This window comes from Octopus sinensis, linkage group LG3 (genome assembly GCF_006345805.1).
Source record: "Octopus sinensis linkage group LG3, ASM634580v1, whole genome shotgun sequence".
Taxonomy (NCBI): Eukaryota; Metazoa; Mollusca; class Cephalopoda; order Octopoda; family Octopodidae; genus Octopus; species Octopus sinensis.
Window position 1 is genome coordinate 24,601,677 of NC_042999.1, and position 23,347 is coordinate 24,625,023.

Sequence of the window (23,347 nt, forward strand, 5' to 3'; positions counted from 1 at the left end):
TGAATGTAAAGGTGTGTGTGGTGGGGGGGGGGGGGGTTGTAATGTTGTGCGTGTGTCATCTGCAGTGGGAACAGGGAGTTTTCTCTATGAAGGCCTCTTTTGGTCTATCCACTGATATAATGTCTTTACGACCATTAAGGTCTATAGTGAAAAATTTAACCGTGCATGAAAGAAAACAGAAAGGACCTGCATATGAGTGCTGTTAATGGAGGTTTAACAACACTGTTGCACACAAAAGTATGAGTCCAAGAAGTAAAGCTTCCTTGAAGTCAGAGCTAGAAATGCAATTGTCAAGTAGGTAAGAGGTTTTAAACAGGAGCAATATATTCAAAATTGGTAAAACTAAAAATTGTCAAGGATAAATTAAATCTATTTATTGTTACTGAATATGTTAGTGCTAATTAATTTCTGAACAGTTTTGCTGCTGTTTGTTTATGCAGTTTGATTTCTTTATCCATCAGTTTCTACTAAGATAGAAACACAAGTAAAATTGATAATAGAGAAACAAAAATAAAACTTTGGAAACAGCAACGCCACCTTAACTTATGTGGAAACCATGAGTGTGCTTTCAAGGGAGATAATCAGAGAAAGACTTGAAAGTGAATGTAAGATCATAATACTTCATGTAAATTAAATATAACAAATAATCCAGAATCCTTGTCCAGTGCCAAATCGATCCCAAAATCTAAACAGTTTGTGCCAGTCATGAGGCCAAACATCCCTGAAAGTTGCATCTGAATCCATCCAACGATTCTTGAGATATCTTGTCTACGGACAAACAAACACAACTGAAAACAATACCCTTAACTTCGCTAAGGTGGAGGTAATTATGAACAACTGGATATAGGTTTTTTTGTAGACCTATCTAATTCATCTCAGCAAAACTGTTTATACACAATGTATCAACATCAATAAATTTTGATAAATCTACTAGACTGCAATGAAGATACTATCAAGAAATATTGTATAGGGTTATCTATGAAGTGAACTGAAGAAATGTCCTTGAGAATAACTATGCTCACATGATTACCATATGTCGATAGTACTATAACACACAATAATATTATGCTGCTGACATGATTATTTTGACCGAATAAATCCAATCTTCTGTTCTACATATACCGTATTTATAATTCTAACTCATATCAGCAGGAAATTAGAAAAACAAAATACATCTGACTGAATTATAGTTATATAAGGCTGGTGCAAGAAATAGAAACCTTAGCAATAGTGTCAAATACGAGAACAGAGCTGAGTAAACATTTCTCCAAGAAGGCCATCTGAACTTCTGTGTGGGTTCCACAAGTCTGTGTTTGACTAAAAACTAAATTTCTAAATAGAACATAAAAATATAATTATCATTGATACAAGTGAATTATTTGGTATACAGAGTTAAGTAACAGATACAACTGAATTTAATGTTATCTTGCTGTGGTCAGGATTCCACACGCTCATAGTTCTACATAAAGACAGTGCAGATTTAAGTCTACAATACAAACTCTTAAAATTTTCTTTCAGAGAATTATATGCTCCAACTGGAAATAATTCAACACTGCTTAAATATTAAAGGTAAAAGCAAGTTGAATAGACTGCCTATATATTTAAAATCAGTAAACTGCCTAGAAAATTAATCTTTTAAAGCAAGATATCTGCTGTGCTTGTTTCTCTAAACAAAAATGTGTCACAAGGTGTCTGTAACAAAGAAAAATACTGAAAGTTGTGTTCATTAATTAGTTTGGAAAAGAGTGCTAGTTGCATTTGAAATGATTTAATTTCCTCAAACAATTCATAAGCAAAAACACTTTGGCCTTGTAACTTAATGGCTCCATTCATTAAATTTACCAAAAATATGAACTGTAAATACTAAATCACATAGCCATTCTTTTCCATGTTACTTAAAAATTCACAACTCAAGATCTTCATTTCAAGAAAGAACATATTTTCTCTCAAATTTAATACACTTTTCAGAACATCTCTCAAGTTTAACTATGATGCAGAGCATCTAAATATTCACATTCCATATTATCCAACTTCTGAACTAACTCTAAGGTATGTGAGCTTTCCTTGCTCATTTCCTTGTTACTGGGCTACCAAACCTGCAACCACCTAGTATACTAACAATGCTAGAACCGACTGCTTACTTCTAACGATTACATGCCTTCCAGACCTGCTATCATTTTTAATCAATAGAATTGGTTTTAAGAAATTCATGTCAGCAACAGCAAATTGATTACTTTCTGGTGTGAACTTGTTCAAAGTATTATTTACTTATCGGGAAGTGGAATATAAATCCGTTTCTGGAAACGTCTCAAAAACGCTACATCAAGTTCCCAAGGACAGTTTGTTGCACATAGCAGAAATATATTGTCTTTGGTCTCTGTGTTGCCAACTCCTTCCATTTGTTTCAATAGTTCAGTTTTGAATCGTCTTGTATGTTCCTCTTCTTGCACATTTCTCTTTCTGCACAAACTATCAATTTCATCAATAAAAATAACCTAAACATAAGAAGCAAATCAGAGTGAAAATAAAAATCAGTGACAATTGGTAAAAACTAAATAGTAGTATAGAGAAATAGTAGCAACATATTTACTACAATAACTGTAACTTAATCTAAAAATGAAAAAAAAATGTGTTACTGTATAGTTAATATTTTATTTTAGTAATATTTTTTAAAGTTCTTACAGCTAAGAACATTACTATAGTAACATTTTTGTTTCTAATCTAGATATCTTTTCTCTGTTGATTTATTACTGTGATAAGTGTGGTGAAAAGGAGCGTAACAGAACAAGGAAAAGAATTAGAAGTGTAATTTGGTCTTACCTGCAGAGATGAAGCCGGATTCGCCTTGAGCCAACTTGCTAGCGTTGTCGTCTTGGCGTGTCGTTCTCGAGTCTGACTGCCCTGGTCGATGCCGCACGTGCGTTCTGTCTCTCACTTCCGCTTCCGCCGGCGCATGCGCCCTGCGAGACCTGCAAGACCCACTTCCGCTCCCTCCCCTCTGTCACACTCCCTCATCACCACACCACACGCCCCCTGATCTATAGATCACTGAACCGGCTTCCTCACTCGCTCCCGCACCTGAAACTGGTTTCGTAGTCAGCCAACCAGGGAGGAGGGTGCCGCTCCCTCTGTGGTCGCAGTGCGACCCTAGGACTTGTTTCTGGCGTGTTGCTGCCGACCTCGTCATCCTGTCTGTTGTTATCGTCTTGCCCACTGTTGCTTGTCCCATCCTCGGGGCATGGACAATCCTCCGTATGTCCAAAACGTGGCGTGGCATACCATCTACCGAGATGTTATTCTTTGAATTTACGGAGGTTATTGTCCCCTTTCCCCATTGCGATGTACACCGTGCGTTCGGGGTTTCACCCAGACTTCCTCCCCGACCTGCACGAAGGCGTGCTCTTCCTCTGCCCCGGGTCGCATTGATGTAGTACACGGATGCCTCCACTCGTACCTGAATATTGCCCTGTGTGGCACCGACTCCTCGGCCTGTCCTGATCTGGGCGACATGTTGTACCAAAACACGGCCTCGACTGGTGAAATGTGACCCCTCTCAGCCATGGCCTTGATGGTACGATGATGCCTTTCCACCACCCGTTTCCACTTGGCCGGTATGCCGCCCTGAAGAAGCGGTTGACCTTCCACTCATCAAGCATTTCTCTCAGCGCCTCCGAGCGAAATGCAGTGCCGTGTCCAGAAGCAGTTCATCCACGGGGCCTCGTTCCAGGAATATCTCGTTCAGCACTTTCGCAATTTCTTCTGCGGTTCCTGACCTCATCTCCCTCCATATGGCGAACCGCCCCGGTCCGCAGTCAACCATTGAGAGGTATGTCCCCTGCCGGTAGTGTGTTATGTCCACCGCCAGTCGTCTCCAGTCCTGGTCCACTGGAATACTTCCCGCTTCATGCACGACCGGAGCAGGGTCGATGGACTGGCACCTGTCACAACTGCTAACCACTCTCCGCACGCTCTGTCTTGTTACGTCGGAGTCGACTTTTCTGGCCAGGAACAACGTCCTGTCCACACCCATGTGATGCATGGTGTGCAGTCTCCGCAACTCCGAGTCGCTCAGATGGCATACTGCAAACATCCTGCTTCGCATCCTCTGGCACTTGCAACCAGGCTCGCTTAACCTGGTCAGGACGTCTGCCCTGTTCTTCTCGGAAGGCACAAAGATCACGCTCAGCTTCAGATTGAACTCAGTGGTCAGTTCACGCAGTATCCCCAATCGACGCTTTACCAGCATCTCTGCAGCCCCTTTGGTCCGCACCCTCCGCTCATCGGTGATGACTGCCGTCGCCCAACCAAGTACAGTGGCTGAATCAGTCCTGATTTCTATGGTGTGCAACCCCCACTTCAAGGCTAGGTTCACCCCCTTCAGCACGGCTTCCAACTCCGCCACGTTGATGTGACTGCAGTCATCCATCTTCCTGAGCCAGGCTGCATCTTCCACCGTGACACCTCCCACTTCCAAGACAACCCTATTGCGATGCTACTGGCGTCACACCATACGATCCCGCTCTTTGATTTGGGAACGTACCAGCTGCCCTCACCGGGTCCTCTGCTCTTACTCTGACCAGGACTTCCTGCATCATGTCGATCGTCCTCTCCCCCACTTTATCATTCCACTTCACTCCTTCGGCTCGTCTCTTGATGAAGCTGCATGCTGTCCGGAGCCAGCCTGCAATCGGGTAGTGTCCCACCAGCTTCCCACACACAGAGAACAGCTCCCGTCTACTCATGCTGGCGCCCAGTTCAGGGATCTCATTCCCTCGCCGGAACACCAAGGCGCCGGCTTTGTCTCTCCATAGCTTGAGGCCCAGTGCAGCACCTCCCTCCATAGCCTCTGGCGGCTTGGCGATCAGTCCAAAACTCTTCAGGTGGCCTATGACCTCCGTTGCTGGTATCACGGTTTCATCCACCAGAATGTCGTCGATGTATGAATTGGTGGCCCTTTTTACTCTGTCCACCTTCCCCAGGACGGCCTTGAGAATTGTTGCCATAATCTTCGGAGCTGAATTCAGCCCGAATCCCAACCTGGTCAGACAGTACGTCCGGCCCCTATACCTGACGAGCTGGTACCTCCATAGTTTCTCAGCCACATGGACCTGAAGGTATGCCGACTTTAAATCGACAATCGTGGAGGCCCCCGCCGTCTGCCTCCACTCTCGCAGGGTGTCTCCGCAGACATCCGTGGCCTCGCCGCCTGTATGACACGACACGTGGTCATTCAGCTCTCGGAAGTCGAGCACTGGCCTGACCTTACGCTTTGTGGGATGTATCACCGCCATCAGTGGCAGGACTCCGCTCTCTTCTTTTTCCCAGGGGATCAGTATGCCCTCCTTAATCCACCGCTCCACCTCCCCCTCGAACTCACTTCTGGCATCTCCTTTTAGAGTATGCTGATAGCAGCCCACTTTGTTCTTTAACATCGGGGCTCTCCCTTCCAGTGCCACTCCACTGTCCACCTCTCGCCATCAAAGACAGCCTGAAAATCCTGGTCTTCAATGGTGTGCGCCGCATCCATTTCCTCACGTTTGTCGTCGGTGCGTGGTCTCGCCCTACACGGCTTCCCTGCTAGCCCAAACGTTACGCCAGCCTCGTTGACGGTAACACCTCCCAGACGGGTGATCGCATCCATCCCCATCACCACGTCGATCTCGTCCACCAAGTGACCGACCACAATCGCTCGCAACGTCAGCTGCAGTCCCTGCACCACGATCTGCGCATCCGTAACCCCTTCGCAGTGCACTTCTTCCGTCGACTGCCCTGCCCTGACACTGCTTCTCCACTCCACGTCTCTGCCACTTCTGTGGTCATCAGGGTCGTCGTACAGCCCGTGTCCACCAGGGCTCGCGACATCTTCCCCTTCACCAGAATGTCGACCACAGGTAACGATGAGAAACGCGCCGCTACTAATCCAAAGGACAACTACCGGCGCAGTAGTCTCCCGCGGTCCGTTTCCCCGCAGACACTCGCTGGCCACATGCCCCGGCTCTTGGCACCGGTAGCAAATCACCTCGGGCTTGGGCGACGCGCAGTCACGGACCATGTGTGGGCCCTGGCATCGGAAACACTGTCCCTTAAACGACCGCACGCGTTCTTTCCCCAGCCCCTCTCCGTTGCTCCTAGCTGGGCCACTTTTCGACGTTGCAGTCGCTGCTACCGACGTCAACCTGCTGCACGACACCAGTACACGTGCCCGCGATATAATCTCGGCCATCGGCATCGAACGCACGTTCGGGAGCTTCTGTAGCTCGACCGACATGATGTCGGGAAAGCCGGTCACGAACGCTAACCTGACCGTGCGTTCTAGCGACTCTCCCTCATATCCCGCAAGTTTTGCCAACCTTCTAAGCTCGCCGGCGAACACGTCCACCTGCTGTCCTGTCCACCTCATCCTACCCAGTCGAGTGTACGCTTCGAACATTCCTTCCGCGAAGGCCTCCATAAGTCGGATCTCCACCTTGTCCGCGCTGCGTTGGTCCGTTTCCTCCATCTCCAGATATAACGCCAACGCCAGGCCATCCAAATACAACGGCATAAAACGCCATCAGCTATGCCGTGTGTAGCTTCACCACCAACTTCACCCTCCTCAACCAAGCGACCACGTCGTGTGTCGCCGCAAAACGGTGTTATAGGGTCGCGTGAAATCATAGCAGTCTGCATAATTTTTATTTTTTTTTTTTTATTTTCACGAAACCGAGTGATTATTTCGCCGAAATAGCTTGTGATAAGTGTGGTGAAAAGGAGCGTAACAGAACAAGGAAAAGAATTAGAAGTGTAATTTGGTCTTACCTGCAGAGATGAAGCCGGATTCGCCTTGAGCCAACTTGCTAGCGTCGTTCTCGAGTCTGACTGCCCTGGTCGATGCCGCACGTGCGTTCTGTCTCTCACTTCCGCTTCCGCCGGTGCATGCGCCCTGCGAGACCTGCAAGACCCACTTCCACTCCCTCCCTCTCTGTCACACTCCCTCATCACCACACCACAATTACTGAATGAAGGATTATACTTAAAACAATGCCAAAAGCGATGGTATAAGAATAAAATGTCTAAAATATCAAATTGTACTCAATATTCTAAAGTGAATCTCATGAAATGGCTATAGTAAATGTTAAACTAATGTTTTAATTAGAGAAATTTTCAATTAAAGCTTTCCACAGAAACAATATAAGTCAATGAAACACATATTTATAATCAAGGCTCCCAATTCTAATGAAATTGTTGAATTAATCTCAGATGTATAAAAATACAGCTTGGACAGGATTTGAACAAATAAATGTGAGGCACAAATCTATATTTTTAGAGTTTTATCATGAGAAAGAAGCAGATTCTCTTTGCTAGACTGATAAAATTAATATGGCTTATATTTAGTTTGAATGTCAGTAAATTGACATCTGCAATAAATCATAGGCAGTAAGAGAATTCTGGAGAGTTGACATTTTGGAAATGAAAGATTGAATATTAATGTTGGGCAGAGGGAATGGGGGATAATAATCACTGCACTAACTATGTGAGCACTGGTCCTATCTATTTGATAATTTGATGGACATGTTGCAAAGATACTGTGTCACCATTGCTGCATAGAGTGCTAGGTTACTATTGTCGTGAAGGTAGCTTGTTGGATGTGTATTATGTTGATGACCATCATCATGTGGTCTAGCTGGCTGTATGTATAATGAATGAAACAAATCACAAACTGTTAACTTTTAGCATATTTACTGCTGGACATGATTTACTGCGTTGGCTGTTTACAAAAGAAAGATACTGATAATATAACTACTGACTAGGAGAAAACCACATTGTGTCTGTATATTTCTTTACTACCCTCAAGGGGCTAAACACAGAGGAGACAAACAAGGACAGACAAACGGATTAAGTCGATCACATCGACCCCAGTGTGTAACTGGTACTTATTTTATCGACCCCAAAAGGATGAAAGACAAAGTCGACCTCGGCAGAATTTGAACCCACAACGTAACAGCAGACAAAATACGGCTACGCATCTCGCCCGACATGCTAACATTTCTGCCAGCTCGCCGCCATTGTGTCTATAGTAGGCTAGTCATGTTTGCTTGTGTGTGAGTGTCTGAAGTCATTTCTTGCTCAAAGTGGTCAGTCCAAGTGTCTGATGTGGTCTGATCTTAGCAGTCTGCCTTCTGTAAGTGCCCATGATGGTGTGCATGAATATTCAAGGCCAATATCAAATATCGGTTATTACTGCAAACTTGGGAAGGTTCGTGATGAAATTTGCTCTGAAATCATGCATTCAAAGGTAGATGAAACATTCCTCAGTGTTGAATAGCTGGTTTTAACTGTTATATCATGTGGACGAAAAATTTGCGGGTGAAAGTACATGTCTAACCCATTAATAGATATGCTATTAGCATATAAATATCGTAGTAGGGGGCTTGTAGTAGTAAAAGTTATGAGCTTTCTGTGTTTGGCCTTTTGAACTTACTGCTGTTTGCCTGCCTCTGACTTGTATCCATTGCTATGTTGGGGAGTTGGATTTCATGAGATGATAAGTTGGGCTACTACTGTTGCAGTTTTTTGCTGGCCTTTACTTGTGCTGGGCATCACCGATTTTGCAATGGAAATTGGGCACCATTGTTACATAGAGTGCTTGGTTGCCATTATTGTGGTAGTAGCTTGTTGAATGTGTATTGTGTTGATGATCATTGCCATGTGGTCTAGCTGGCTGCATGTATAATAAATGAAATGAATCACAAACTTTTATCTTTTAACATTTTTTGCTGGACATTATTTACTGCATTAACTGTTTACAAAAGAAAGATGTCGATATTATAACCACTGACTAGGAGAGAACTATGTTGTGTTCATAGAAGGCTAGCTGTAATACATTGTATAAGACTGTCTGAAGTCATTTTTTGCTCAAGGTGGTCTGGTCTCAGCAACCTGCTTTCTGTGAATATCCAAAGTGGTCTACATGAATGCCCATGGTCATCTAGTTTTAGCTGTCTGCTGAGACCACCTGTCTTCATGGTCAGTTGAAACTGTCTATGTGAATACCTGAGGTTCACTACCTAGTGAAATGAGGGTGAAGTTCAGATCATCTGAGGAATCATCACATCACAGCTTTGTGCTGATTGATCAATTTATAGATCAATCACGTAAAATTGTGGTGGTTTACTCATGGTCCCTAACTGAATATCTTGTAGTTGGAATTCAAATCTCAGCAAACAGATTCAGGAGTGAAATCTTATTAGTAAGAAAATTTGACAAAAAGTAATCTTAAGTAAAGAGTGTGTAATGAAATGTTTAGTTAGTAATGCTTATTTATTATATTGGTGACCTGATGCCTTTCCTTAGGGCATGGCTGAACTGAAATGCTTTCAACAAGAAATCAATGTTAGGATGTCAACTTGGTATATTTTTTTATTGTATCATTAAAACTGCCAGGAAAAATACGATATAGTATTTCTTCTATTGCTTTACATCCTGAGTCCAAATCTTGCTAAGGTCGGCTTTGCCTTTTATTCTTTCAGAGTCAATAAGATAAAGTACCAGTGGAGAGGAGGGGGGGTCAATGATAACAGCTAAGCTAAACTCCTTCCCCCAAATTTCAAGCTTCATACCTATGCTAGAAATAATTACTAAACTTGATACCACACTAACTCATTCATTCTACAAGGAAGCACAATTCCCAAAATGTTAGATCATACTTCTTTTCTGTAAGACCAATAAACATATGTAGATGCTTAATAAATTCTCTTGAGAAAGTAAACTATAATCATCCTCTTTGAATCTGGAGATAACACTAGTCAGATGAGACTGTTTTGTTACCTTCCATTCACTTTGTATTATATTCCTAGTAGTAAAGTGTGTTCATTTTCACCAGACCATGTTTTAAGTGCAGTAAATTGGGATATAAGATTTTTTAACCAAAATATTATAGGTGAGAGTCATTCATGGCCACAGCCAACCAAATGAGTTGAGTTTTTGCCAAGTTTACTAAAATTTTATTTTCATTTCCATTATTTTCATTTTGATTAAAACAATGTAATATTTCATAGGTATAATCTTTGTATTGTCAACAGGACATTTTATACCACAATGACAACGACATCACATTTTGTATATGAATGTGTACCTGTCTGAGAGTGTATGTGTGTAAGTGTATGAGTGTGTATGAGAAATTTGTATTTCTACTGATTAAAAACTATAATATATACTGTAGACCGTAAAGTTTTATCTGAAACTGGATGAAAAATACTTTTATATTACAAATGGAGCTAGAATACTAACAAACTAAGTTAATCAAATAAAAACAACAACTAGATCACAAAACACAAGTCTAGCAAAAGCTCTGTCAAATCTACAAACATCTGACAATACTTACTGATTTGGATTTGTTTCTACAGGCATGTTGGAAAAGTTCTTTGATAGATCTAGGAAATATAAGAATGAAAAAACATCATAAGCCTGAATTTTGTATGGAACATTGAGAAACTAATTTACAATAGAAATAACTAAGGATATAGATACACAACACACACAAGGAAGAATAATGATGAATAGTATAGCTTAAAAATATAAATAACATCTATATATATATAAAATCTTTTGTCTCTGTCTGTTCCCAATACATTCTCAAATGGCTCAAGCAAATCAAATCAAATTTTACATGGTAATACTAACAGTTATATATGTAACTTGAACAGACACACATATCAGTACATAAACATACTTACATGTACATACACATATACACACATGCAGACACATCTACACATTTACATATGGAAATGCTCATATATACATATATGCATGCATGCGCCTTTACACATATACGCACATAGACACACATACATATATAAACACATATATATCATGAACTAACTGTTACTTTCTCAGATGCAACATAAAGTTTTGTCAGTGAACAGGTCACTGTTTCAAAGCAACGAAAATATTTTGACACAAATGAAATTTAAATGTTGAAGTGAGACTAACAGTTTTTGTGTGTTCTTGAATGGCTTACAAACATTTTCCATTTTGTAATCTTTCTATTGTCAACAGGACATTTTGTACCACGATGACAACATCACATTTTGTATATGACTGTATATCTGTCTGTAAGTGTATGAGTGAGTGTGTCTATCCATGTTAGATATGTTATTAAACACACACACATCTACACATACATATGTGACAACTGACAATGATGTCACATTTTGTATAGGACTGTGTATTTGTCGGTGAATGTATGTGTGTGAGAGTATGAGTGTGTATATGTCTCACAGTGTGTGCCTTTCCGTGTTAGGTACGTTATTAAACACACTATATGTATGTAAGGACTGGTCAGTATCAATATGAAATTTTATTTTCATTTTGATTAAAACAATGTAATATTTCATAGATATAATCTTTCTATTGTCAACAGGACATTTTATACCACAATGACAACAACATCACATTTTTTATATGAATGTGTTCCAGTCTGAGAGTGTATGTGTGTAAGTGTATGAGTGTGTACATGTCTTAGTGTGTCTTTTTGCATTAGGTACATTATTAAACAGACACACATCTACACATACATATACATATGTAACAGTACATTATTAAACACACACACACACTCATACACTTACACAATTACACTCACAGACAGATACACATTCATATACAAAATGTGATGTTGTCATGGTGGTATAAAATGTCCTGTTGACAATAGAAAGTATATCTCCATGAAATGTTATACTGTTTTAATCGAAATGAAAATAGAATTTCATATTGACACTGGCTAGCCCCCACATACATATAGTAAGATAGACACACAGAGACATACATTCATGCATGTCAGTTGTGTAATTAAACACACACACATCTACAGATACATACACACATGTGATAACTGACATGCCTGAATGTATGTATGTGAGTTCTAGAGGTGAAGCTCTTGAAAAAAAAAACAATGTGGTGGTAAGGTCCAAAGTATATATATAAAAATACACATTTACTGTTCCATTACTAGTTAATAATTATTGCAGCGATTGCTAGGTTACAAGGTATTTACAATTACATATCTACCCTTACATTAAGAAATTTATCCTATATATATAGGCGCAGGAGTGGCTGTGTGGTAAGTAGCTTGCTTACCAACCACATGGTTCCGGGTTCAGTCCCACTGCGTGGCACCTTGGGCAAGTGTCTTCTGCTATAGCCCCAGGCTGACCAATGCCTTGTGAGTGGATTTGGTAGACGGAAACTGAAAGAAGCCTGTCGTATATATGTATATATATATATATATGTGTGTGTGTGTGTATGTGTTTGTGTGTCTGTGTTTGTCCCCATAGCATTGCTTGACAACCGATGCTGGTGTGTTTAGGTCCCCGTCACTTAGCGGTTCGGCAAAAGAGACCGATAGAAAAAGTACTGGGCTTACAATAGAATAAGTCCCGGGGTTGAGTTGCTCGATTAAAAGTGGTGCTCCAGCATGGCCGCAGTCTAATGACTGAAACAAGTAAAGAGTAAGAGTATATATAATTCTTTGTCCCTCTGTAATAATTAGTGGCAAATTAGCAGTTCCATACATGTTCTATTTCATTCATTTGCTTATATTTTTTAAAATTTACACTGCAAACAGAAATACAGACATACTATAGTCCACAGTAAGCCATTATGCCTTATTTTTTCAGGAAATTCATTTCTACATATTCTCATGTGACTGCATAAGCTCACTTTATGTTTCTTTTTCTACAGCCACACCAGCAATCCAATGTCAACTCTTCGCCTTCTGCAACATTTCAACAGTTCACTTTCCCGTTGCAGCATTTTTTCTGGAATGTACTCATGTACGTACAATATCTCCATTACACCTCCATTTATTTGACTGTCAACCATACAATGCATTGTGTTAGACACAGCACTGACGGCCTAAAAGGTGAGTATATCCACTGACAGCTTTTTCGTGGGTTCAAAAATGACATACCCCACCACTCTCAATTTTCCATGATAGGTTAGGGCATGGAATCCTCCAAACATATAACATGTTGCTTAGTCAAATTACACCATCATTTACTTCACAAATGTTTTGTCGTCAATGCTGCACTTTCTCGTCGGAGGCGCAATGGCCCAGTGGTTAGGGCAGCGGACTCGCGGTCATAGGATCGCGGTTTCGATTCCCAGACCGAGCGTTGTGAGTGTTTATTGAGCGAAAACACCTAAAGCTCCACGAGGCTCTGGCAGGGATGGTGGTGATCCCTGCTGTACTCTTTCACCACAACTTTCTCTCACTCTTACTTCCTGTTTCTGTTGTACCCGTATTTCAAAGGGCTGGCCTTGTCACTCTCTGTGTCACGCTGAATCTCCCCGAGAACTACGTTAAGGGTACACGTGTCTGTGGAGTGCTCAGCCACTTACACGTTAATTTCACGAGCAGGCTGTTCCGTTGATCGGATCAACCGGAACCCTCGTCGTCGTAACCGACGGAGTGCTTCCACACTTTCTCGTATCACCTGTTTCAACATAATATATATACAAACTACACCATTTTAATCCCAAGCAATGCCGGGTATCTCTACTAGTCTAGAATAAATCAATTACTAAAATTTTAGCATTTGTCAATTGACATATAAAATCCCAAGCAATTTAATATTTCTACATAAATGAAAATAAGGAATAATAGATACCAATTTGATAGATCTTTCCAAATACATGGTGTCTTATTGAAATGAGTATCAATGCTAATATAGAAACCACATTTAATGTAAATTCAAATACTGAATTCAAAAGACTGATTTGTCTGAGATTTTATGATTTCTATAGTTAAGCCATTTGTTTAATATTCTAATTCTTTAAGGACATACAAACTAAAAATTACTTTTCACTTTCCCCAACCCAGCTTGAAAGGAGATTAGCACTTGATATGGAATAAAATGTAGAGGTTATTGCCGAAGAAAGGGCAAGTGCCAAACGAGATTTTCCAGTTCCTGGTGGTCCATACAATAATATTCTTTTCCAAGGTCTTCTATTTCCTGAAAATAAATAAATAAATAAATAAAATAAAGATATATAGTAATGTTACTTAATTTAAAGACAAGAGTCTTGAAATTAAAGAGAAGATAGAATTTGAGGAAAAAGATGAATGAGAAACGAGAGGCATTTAAGAGATAACATAATTTCAGATCAAATTGTGCTATAGTAATAGACAGATGCTATCCATTCCACATGCAACTCCTGAGCTTAAAACTTCAATTAATTATCAAATTCAGACCTAACATTAGAGTTTATAATTCCTATAATCACATATCACATGTACTAAAGATCAAAATACAAATAAACTAGGAGTGTATACACATATATGGTTGGGCCTTCCATAAATAACTTTCACATTTAATTGCACCTCCCCAATCAGGAACCACTATTTTCTCAAATATACATTTATAACACAGTATATGAAACTGGATTATTGAATGGGAATACTAAACAGACTAGACAGGGATATCATGAGATTACTACTAGTGATGATGCTAAAACGGGAAATTCGCAGCCCTATTTCACAATAACAGTCAAAGACATTTCATCTCTATTAAAACTCAAGAGTTGTCATTTCATCTATATATATAAAACTGAGAATGTGTGTCTGTCTGTATGTGTGCATCACTAAAACTCGAGAACTACCCAACCAATTTCATTCAAATTTTACACATGCCTTACTCAGGGTTCATGCAGTGTCATGGGTTAAAATAAAAATTTTCAACTTCTTGCCTAATGTGAGCCCAGAGCAATCTCTTATCTCTTACAGTATTTCAGTATTACGTGTCAAAAGTGAAACAATAATATCTCTATTGTAATGTGAGATGATACTTTCAGTTTAATACTTTCACTATTAATACTGAAACTATTATCTCACATATATACATACACATATATATATATATTATATACTTCTAATATAAGGATAACATTTTTTTCAAAAAAAATTTTATCAGTGGCCTTTTAAGGTGAAAATTATAAACAATTATAAATAAGGGCAAAAGAAAAAATTTCTATGCCAATATGCCGAAAAAATAGACTTTGTATCATCTAACAACATACAATATTTCACTATAAAAACACAGCGTATTGAAACGAAGAAAGCAAGTTAACAGAAATTTTTTTAAAATTCCATTATCCTTGAATCAGATCGAATAAATGGAATACTTACATATACCTATAGAAAAAAACAGATGCAAAGTCATGAATACATTTAAGTACCCCAAATATATCCAAATAGAAATTCAGTAGCAAGCCTCAACACACGTGTAATCGGTCAGGAAACTCACATAGAGGGGTTACCAGTCCCAAAGTGAATAGTAATAAATTTACTTCTAATATAAGGATAAAATTTTTTTCAAAAAAAAAATTTTATCAGTGGTCAGCATATTAAAGGTGAAAATTTTAAGGTGAAAATTATAAACAATTATAAATAAAGGCAGAAAATGAAGGAGAGTATATTTTAGATAAAAAAAAGAACTTTGTTTATTTTAATTTTGAAAAATAAAGGAAGTATAAAAAACCACATTATTTATGAGATGACCCAATATATTTGTCTGGAAACATTGGAAAATCATTACGTACAAAATTAGAATCAACACTGTAATTAAAGAAGATATTGCTGTACTCATCATTTAGATATTTACCTGTAAAAAGATGTGGAAACTGCAAAGGCATTATAATAGCTTCATATAATGCCTGTTTGGCATCAGATAAACCAGCAACATCATTAAATGTCAAATGGCTTTTGGTATATATGCTGTCTTCAATGGCAGTTATTCGGTTTTGTTTAAATTTACCTATTAATGAGATTAATGATCAGAATTTGTAATCTATTATAAATACTAATTAGCAAAATGATTAAAAAAATTAAAATAAATTAATAACAAAAGGAATATTTTCAGCTGATGTCCATAGCTGAGATGGAATTTCTAAGTCACAATTTTTTTTTTCACATACTGTGAATTCTCAAGGGAAGTGAGTTCAGAAGTCTGTTAACCTGATGATAATTTATGAGGCATCTTTCCTCTCACTCTCTCTCTCATGCACATTCTTACATGATTTTCTTTACAACACATACACAGCCTATCTCTCTTTTATCTTAGTCATTCTTTACTCTACCTATTAGCTACTCCAACAGTATTTTTCATCATCATCATCACCATCATTGTCATTGTCATCATCATCATCTACTATCCATTTTCCATGCTGGCATGGGTAAGACAGTTTTACTGGGGCTGGTAAGCCAGAGAGCTCCACCAGGCTCCAGTCTATTTTGGCTAGGTTTCTACAGCTGGATACCCTTCCTGATGCCAATCACTCCACAGAATGTACTAGGTGTCTATTACATGTCACCAGCACAGATGTTTTCTATGTGCCACTGGCACGGGTGCCTTTTACATGTCACTGGTACAGGTGCCCTCAATGTGTTACTGATATGGGTGCCTTTCATGTATCAATGGTACTGGCCATGACTACAATGTCACTTAGCTTGATATGTCTTCTCAAGTACAGCAAATTACCAAATGTCTCAGGCACGTTTTTCATTTTCTCTATTTCTTTTTCTCTTTACTCTTTTACTTTTTTCAGTCAGTTGACTGCGGCCATGCTGGAGCACCACCTTTAGTCGAGCAACTCGACCCCGGGACTTATTCTATGTAAGCCCAGTACTTATTCTATCGGTCTCTTTTGCTGAACTAAGTGACGGGGACATAAACACACTAGCATCGGTTGTCAAGCAATGCTTGGGGGACAAACACAGACACACAAACATACACGCACATATATATATATATACATATATATATATATATATATATACATATATACGACGGGCTTCTTTCAGTTTCCGTCTACCAAATCCACTCACAAGGCTTTGGTCGGCCCGAGGCTATAGTAGAAGACACTTGCCCAAGGTGCCACGCAGTGGGACTGAACCTGGAACCATGTGGTTGGTAAGCAAGCTACTTACCACACAGCCACTCCTGCTATTGATTCTTTTGTGTGTTTTTATTTTGTTTAAATTTTTTATTCCCTTCCATATTGTTCTATAGATTATTTCATTATTTTTTTTCTATCTCTGCTCTCAGTTGTTAATACCTTCAGCTCTTCTCCATTAATGTAATAAATTACATTAATGGAGAAGAGCGCATTCTTTAATGTAAAAGTTGGGTTGTAATAATACTGAATATGAATAGAAGATTAATTACAAATATTACTTAGCTAATCCACACAAAATAGGATAATGTGTTTTTTTTAATAAATGTGGGGAGAGGACCAAATCAATAAGTTCCTCAGAGATCTTTAAAGAAGCCAATATAAAGTACTTCAAAGAAAATATTATGTAATCAATACAAAAGGATTGTGTGTGTACACATAAAATGTTTCATATACTACCATTCATATTGCATAAGATTCTTAAACAATGAAATATATTCTACCTATATACATATATACATACACATATATATATATATAGATAGATAAAACTTACTTGGAAGTGGATGCGTGGCATTCGATCATATAATAACAAAATAATAAATAAAACATATGCATATATACATATATATATATGTACCTACATCTATATGTATATATAAATGCATATATGGGTACAGGACACCCATATATATATATATATTATATATATATATATATATATATATATATATGTACATACATATATACATACATATATACATATACATACATATATACACATACATAAATACATAAATATATATACATACATACATACATATATATACATACATATATATACATACATATACATACATATATATACATACATATATATACATACATATATATACATACATATATATACATATATATATACATATATATATATATATATATATATATATATATATATATAATAACAAAATAATATATAAAACATATGCATATATACATACATATATGTACGTACCTACATCTATATGAATATATACACGCATATATGGGTACAGGACACAAAAAAAACGTCAAACACAATGAGAAATGAAAACATAAAAACAGAACCACGGAAACGGACATTTTTTTAAACAATGAAAAAACAGGGTACAAGACATACAACACAAGGAAAATTCCCCTTCTTCAGCTGCCTCCGCTTCGTCTACTCCGTGTTTCGAAGGTAAAGGCGAGACACAACTTCGGTGAAACAGTACTTCCCACAAAGCAAATTAAATAAAATTTGGGATTTTTTGCAGAGGGGTAAAAGTGGTAACAAGAACAGGACAGTAAAAACAATACAAATAAAAACAGTAAAATACAGGACAAGGAGGGCTGTGAAGCCGAGACGATGGAAAAATTATTTTGAATGCATTGAGAAGATGGCTTATGAGAAGAACAGGATAAGCCGTGTTGACTTGCTGAAAGTAGCAGTCGGAAAATATATCTACGTACATACACATATATATATATATAAAGGGGTAAAAACCCCCTTCGGTCATGAATGACCATGGGATTGCACCTAGAAAGTTACCCTCCTAGACACAAGTCCGGGCAAGGTTGTTTATGGAAGACCAGCAGTCGCCCATGCATACCAGCCTCCCCTCTCCACGCCACCAGTGTTATCCAAGGGAAAGACAAAGGCCGATACAGCTTGGCACCAGTGACGTCGCAACTCATTTCTACAGCTGAGTGAACTGGAGCAACGTGAAATAAAGTGCCTTGCTCAAGAACACAACACGCAGCCCGATATATATATATATATATATATATATATATATATATAGCATGAAAAATGTACATTAAATGATGATAGATATACAGGCATGGCTGTGTAGTAGGAAGATTGCTTCCTAATCACATGGTTTCGAGTTCAGTCCCACTGTGTGACACCTTGGGCAAATGTCTTCTACAACGACCTTGGGACAACCAAAGCCTTGTGAGTAGATTTGGTAAATGGAAACTGAAAGAAAGATGCTTGTTGTGTGTGTGTGTGTGTTTGTCACCCACTATTGCTTAATAACTAGTGTTGGTGTGCTTACATTCCTGTAACTTAACAATTTGGTAAAAGAGGCCGATAGAATAAGTACTGGAGTCAATTCTTTCAACTAAACTAAAAAAGAATTCGTCAATGGCCACAGTTTAATGACTGAAACAAGTAAAAGATAAAAAATAAAAGACAGACAGACACACACACACACACATACATACATATATATATACATATACATACATATACATACATATATATATATATATATATATATATATATATATATATTATATATATATATATACAGGTTGCTCCATAACTGGATATTTAATTGCTTGAACAATTGTTTCATGAAATACAGCAGAATTTATATTTAATTCCACTGCATTGGAAATTTGATTTGTCATAAGATGGCATCATAATGTATTTACAGAATATTATTTCAATATATTAATTTCACTCTAAATATGAAGACATAATACAAACTTTTTTCTGATGGACTTGTATCACTTATTGGGTGTTCAGACTGTTTTTTCTTCCATTTAGCAATCTTTCTATGGTGAGATTCTAAACACTTCAAAAGATGCCACAACACATTCTGAAACAGTAAAATATAATATTATCATCGATATTTTAACATATATTTTTTTCATACTGACATAGGTTGAATGGGTCTGTCATACTTGTCTCAATATTTTGTACTCTCTTTTACTATGTCTGGTAAAATGCTTAAGCAGCATTTCCTCCATCTTTACGTTCTGATTTCAAATGCCACCAAGGTCAACTTTTCTTTCACGCTTTCATGGTTGATGGAATAAGTACTAGTTGAGTAGTGGAGATGATGTAATCGACTTAGCCTCTTCCCCAATTGCTGACCTTGTGCCAAAATTTGAAACCAATATTTTGTTGTCTCAGATCTTCAGTTGTATAAATCACCCTCCACAGAATGAACATCATACTTTTTCACCTAAATTTCATCATCTATTTTCATCACATGTCCATATCAGCACAGATTCGCCTTGCATAAAGCAACCAGTACCTTTAATATCCGGCCAGTTAAAATTACATATCCAATTGATCATGCTCACCTCATTTCTCTCAAACTTTTGCAGATCTTTCATGTTAAATTCTCATGTTTCATTATTGTGCATCATTGCAACTCACCTCCATATAAGAACATATAAGAGTTGTCTTAAATGTTCATTTCATAGTTCTTACTACTAACGACTGTTAACTTGTGATTTCTATCAGCCTACCAGATACCTCAGTGCATCATTGTTTGACACCCTTCTTACAAATTGAGCAAAATCACTTTTTAGGAAAAGTGATATAAATCTAATTATTTTCTACTCTCCCAAAAACTAAGTCAGCGAAAGAATACTTATTTTCTGTACATCAGCTATTATAACTATTTGCAGTGTATACAAACTAGAAAAGATTAGTTGCTAATTAGTATTTACAGCCTATACAAATTAGGACTGTTCTACCTATGAAAAGATAAAAACTGAGGAGCAATCAATTTATTTTCCATAATGTTTTATTATTAAAAGGTATACCTTACATGATACATAACTTTCAAATTATTCAAAAACTGTGTGTAATGCACTATGAATTAATTCTCTTTGTCAATATATGCACTATTATGTAAATTAGACTGACCATTTGAATTTTATCCTAGTCTATAGGAAGGAATTACAACCGTGTTTCATGGTCTGCTACCACAACAGCTCCTTTATAGGATCCAGTTAGCTCAAGACATCATCAAGAGGAACCATGTCCGGTTTTGGCCCCTACTCCTCTACCATTTTGACGTGGCGGGGCCCCACCTTTCGGAGGTGTCTTCATCTCTGGTGTTGGGTGCACATCTTCTTTCTTCTGTTCCCTGGCCTCTTCGATGTATCGTCAGCGAGTGTCAGCCGGTGACTGAGTGACTTGTCAAATTTTTCCCTTTAAATACCTGCCGCTAGGCTCCAGCAGGCAGTCCCAGCAAGTTGTCACGTGACACTGTCTCACCTTAACTGACTAGTGAAGGCGTGTAGTTTTAGCCCGCGCATTCTCTAAACGACTGTCACCTGTCAGTCAGCGAAGCTGATTCAGTGTCAGCTTGTCTCACCTAATGATGTTATTTCTCGCTGGCATGTTATGACTTTCAAGTCATATAAGTGGTTATCTTTATATATAAAAGTGAGGTTGTGTGCTGTCTGTCTCCTACGATTTAGATTCCTAACTACTCCCACATTTTGCGGTGCAGTTTAACCAAAACCGGGTATCTTATAGTCGTGATTCATATCGAGCCCTTCTGGGTATTAGCGCGCGTCTACGATGAGTCTACGATTTAAAAAAAAATTTACCATCAATTTTTCCCATTTTTAATGCATTTTTGGCATATATAAGGGAAGTAACTCTCTAAAAATTTATTATTAAATCTCAGAACGTAAAAAGCTACATTAACACCCCCCCCTTTGTGGTTAGCCATATTGAGATGGCTATTATACTTTACATTTCTAAAAATGCTTATATAGTTATTTCCCTTACAAACCTGAGCAACGCCGGGCGATACTGCTAGTAAGCTATAAATCTCTTTTAGCAGATGTGTACTCTTTTGCTGATGAAGCTCTAAGATGTGTAAGAACTAACCAGACTGATTCTACTTTTTCTACTGACACAAGATATGAAACTCATGCAGAAGAGCTAAAATTGTATGTTTATTAACATGACATTTCATTTCAAATTACCTCAAAATGCTGTGTAGTGCATTATGAATTAATGATATATCTATTTTCATTTTAGTTCACCAAAATTTTTTTCATATGTATTTACTGTTTTCAATTATAGATGATGTAAAAAAAAAATTTAGTTACCACTAAAAGCTGGTCATTTTCTGTGGTCATAAGTTGTTGAACAATTCCATGGCAGTGTTGAACTATATTTAGAGTTGTATCTTTGTTAAAATCTGGAGATATCTGAATATTGCTGAATACATTTTCCAAACTAAAATTGAAATATATAACTTTTTTATTGAATGTGTGTTGGACGAAAAAATGCTTTATATATTACAAAATCAAAAGTATGTGAGAAAGAGAGAATAGGTAAAAATTGAAGGCAACTGGAAAGTGAACACAATCTTATCTTTAACTTAACCTAAGTAAATTACTTTATGAGAGATATTGAATACATTACTAATATAAAGAATTTCAAAGGGGAGCCTTCTCCACAAAGAATTATTGGGAATATTTTAGAAGAAAGCAGGGAAAACCCATAATTAGTCTAATGTGTTAATTCTTCAGTTCAACAGAAATAACACCTAATTCCTTCAATCACTGACAGTGGGCCTTAATGGCCCTTATTTCAATGGTAATGTAATTATCCATAAAAAATTATGTTAAATTATTTCATTTAACATATTCATATGTAAACTGAATTACAAGTCTAAATATAAAACAGGTTCTATTAGCTATTACAAAAAATATTAACAACAATTTGTCATAGTAATCTTGAAATTAAATTAATACAACTTACCAAGAAACAGATTCTGTGGTGGTTTTGAAGAGCAATGAAAGGAAAAAAATATTAAAAAATCATAAAATGAACATCAGGGCAAAATGATATCTTTCAACAAACCACAAAGGCAATTATTTTCAAGGATAAACATAATTAACCTTTTAAACACCAACGCACCTGAAACTACTTCTATTAGTGTTCAACTTTTAAACTCAAATTTTGGACTATAATAGATAATAGATTTCAATAGTTACATAAAAAGTTAGTTATTCCACTAAATCTTTTATATAATACTTAGATGTAATTTTGTTGCTCATTGCAGAACGGATTTTTATTTAACAACATATTTTTACAGGAAAAGAAAGGAAAAATTGAAAGTATAAAAGATTAAATTATCGAATTATCAACAAAAAAAAACCCCAGAATTACTTTAACAAGGAAACAAAGAAAAAGAAAAAAATGGGAGGGGGCAATTAAGCAGCAACAAATGTGGAGAGAGAAACAGGTTGTACACCCCAGTCTAAATGGTGTGTTCAGCCATGTCCCGTGGACATAACTGCAAAGGCATTGCTGTGGAGAATAACCAGTGACACTTGTTGCAACAGCCACCGCACCCCACAGGGCTCATTTCTTATATAGGCTGTTGTTATCCTGATTTTGTGGAAGAAATCAGTCTAAGAACATCTGAGGTCTCAATGGTGACTGACACAAACAGATGGTGGCCATTTAGGCTATGGTATTTGCTTTTTTTTATTACAGGAAACAATACCCAGGTTTGCTGCTAATGCAACAAGGCCAAACATAGAATATGCTGTAGCATGTCATGTCTCAGATTAATGATTTACTTCCCTCATATGGGAAGAGGGTTAGTCCATCACTGTG

At 37.8% G+C, this 23,347-nt stretch overlaps 2 protein-coding genes across 2 annotated transcripts in view; one reads left to right on the top strand and one right to left on the bottom strand.

The window, feature by feature from the left end:
- LOC115209065 overlaps positions 1 to 19,174 on the top strand; it is a 72,535-nt gene extending 53,361 nt beyond the window's left edge. Inside the window, exon 13 of the transcript XR_004998163.1 lies at positions 19,159 to 19,174. The gene's annotated coding sequence lies outside the window, so the exon portion shown is untranslated. The remainder of the gene's footprint in view (positions 1 to 19,158) is intronic.
- LOC115209197 (protein SUPPRESSOR OF K(+) TRANSPORT GROWTH DEFECT 1-like) overlaps positions 1 to 23,347 on the bottom strand; it is a 34,285-nt gene that overhangs the window by 4,369 nt on the left and 6,569 nt on the right. The window contains exons 2-9 of the mRNA XM_036501644.1: positions 22,484 to 22,496; positions 21,826 to 21,955; positions 19,451 to 19,562; positions 15,645 to 15,797; positions 13,844 to 13,997; positions 10,364 to 10,412; positions 2,269 to 2,495; positions 1,221 to 1,332 (exon numbers count right to left, since the gene is read on the bottom strand). Coding sequence (XP_036357537.1) covers positions 1,221 to 1,332; positions 2,269 to 2,495; positions 10,364 to 10,412; positions 13,844 to 13,997; positions 15,645 to 15,797; positions 19,451 to 19,562; positions 21,826 to 21,955; positions 22,484 to 22,496 — 950 coding nt within the window. The remainder of the gene's footprint in view (positions 1 to 1,220; positions 1,333 to 2,268; positions 2,496 to 10,363; positions 10,413 to 13,843; positions 13,998 to 15,644; positions 15,798 to 19,450; positions 19,563 to 21,825; positions 21,956 to 22,483; positions 22,497 to 23,347) is intronic.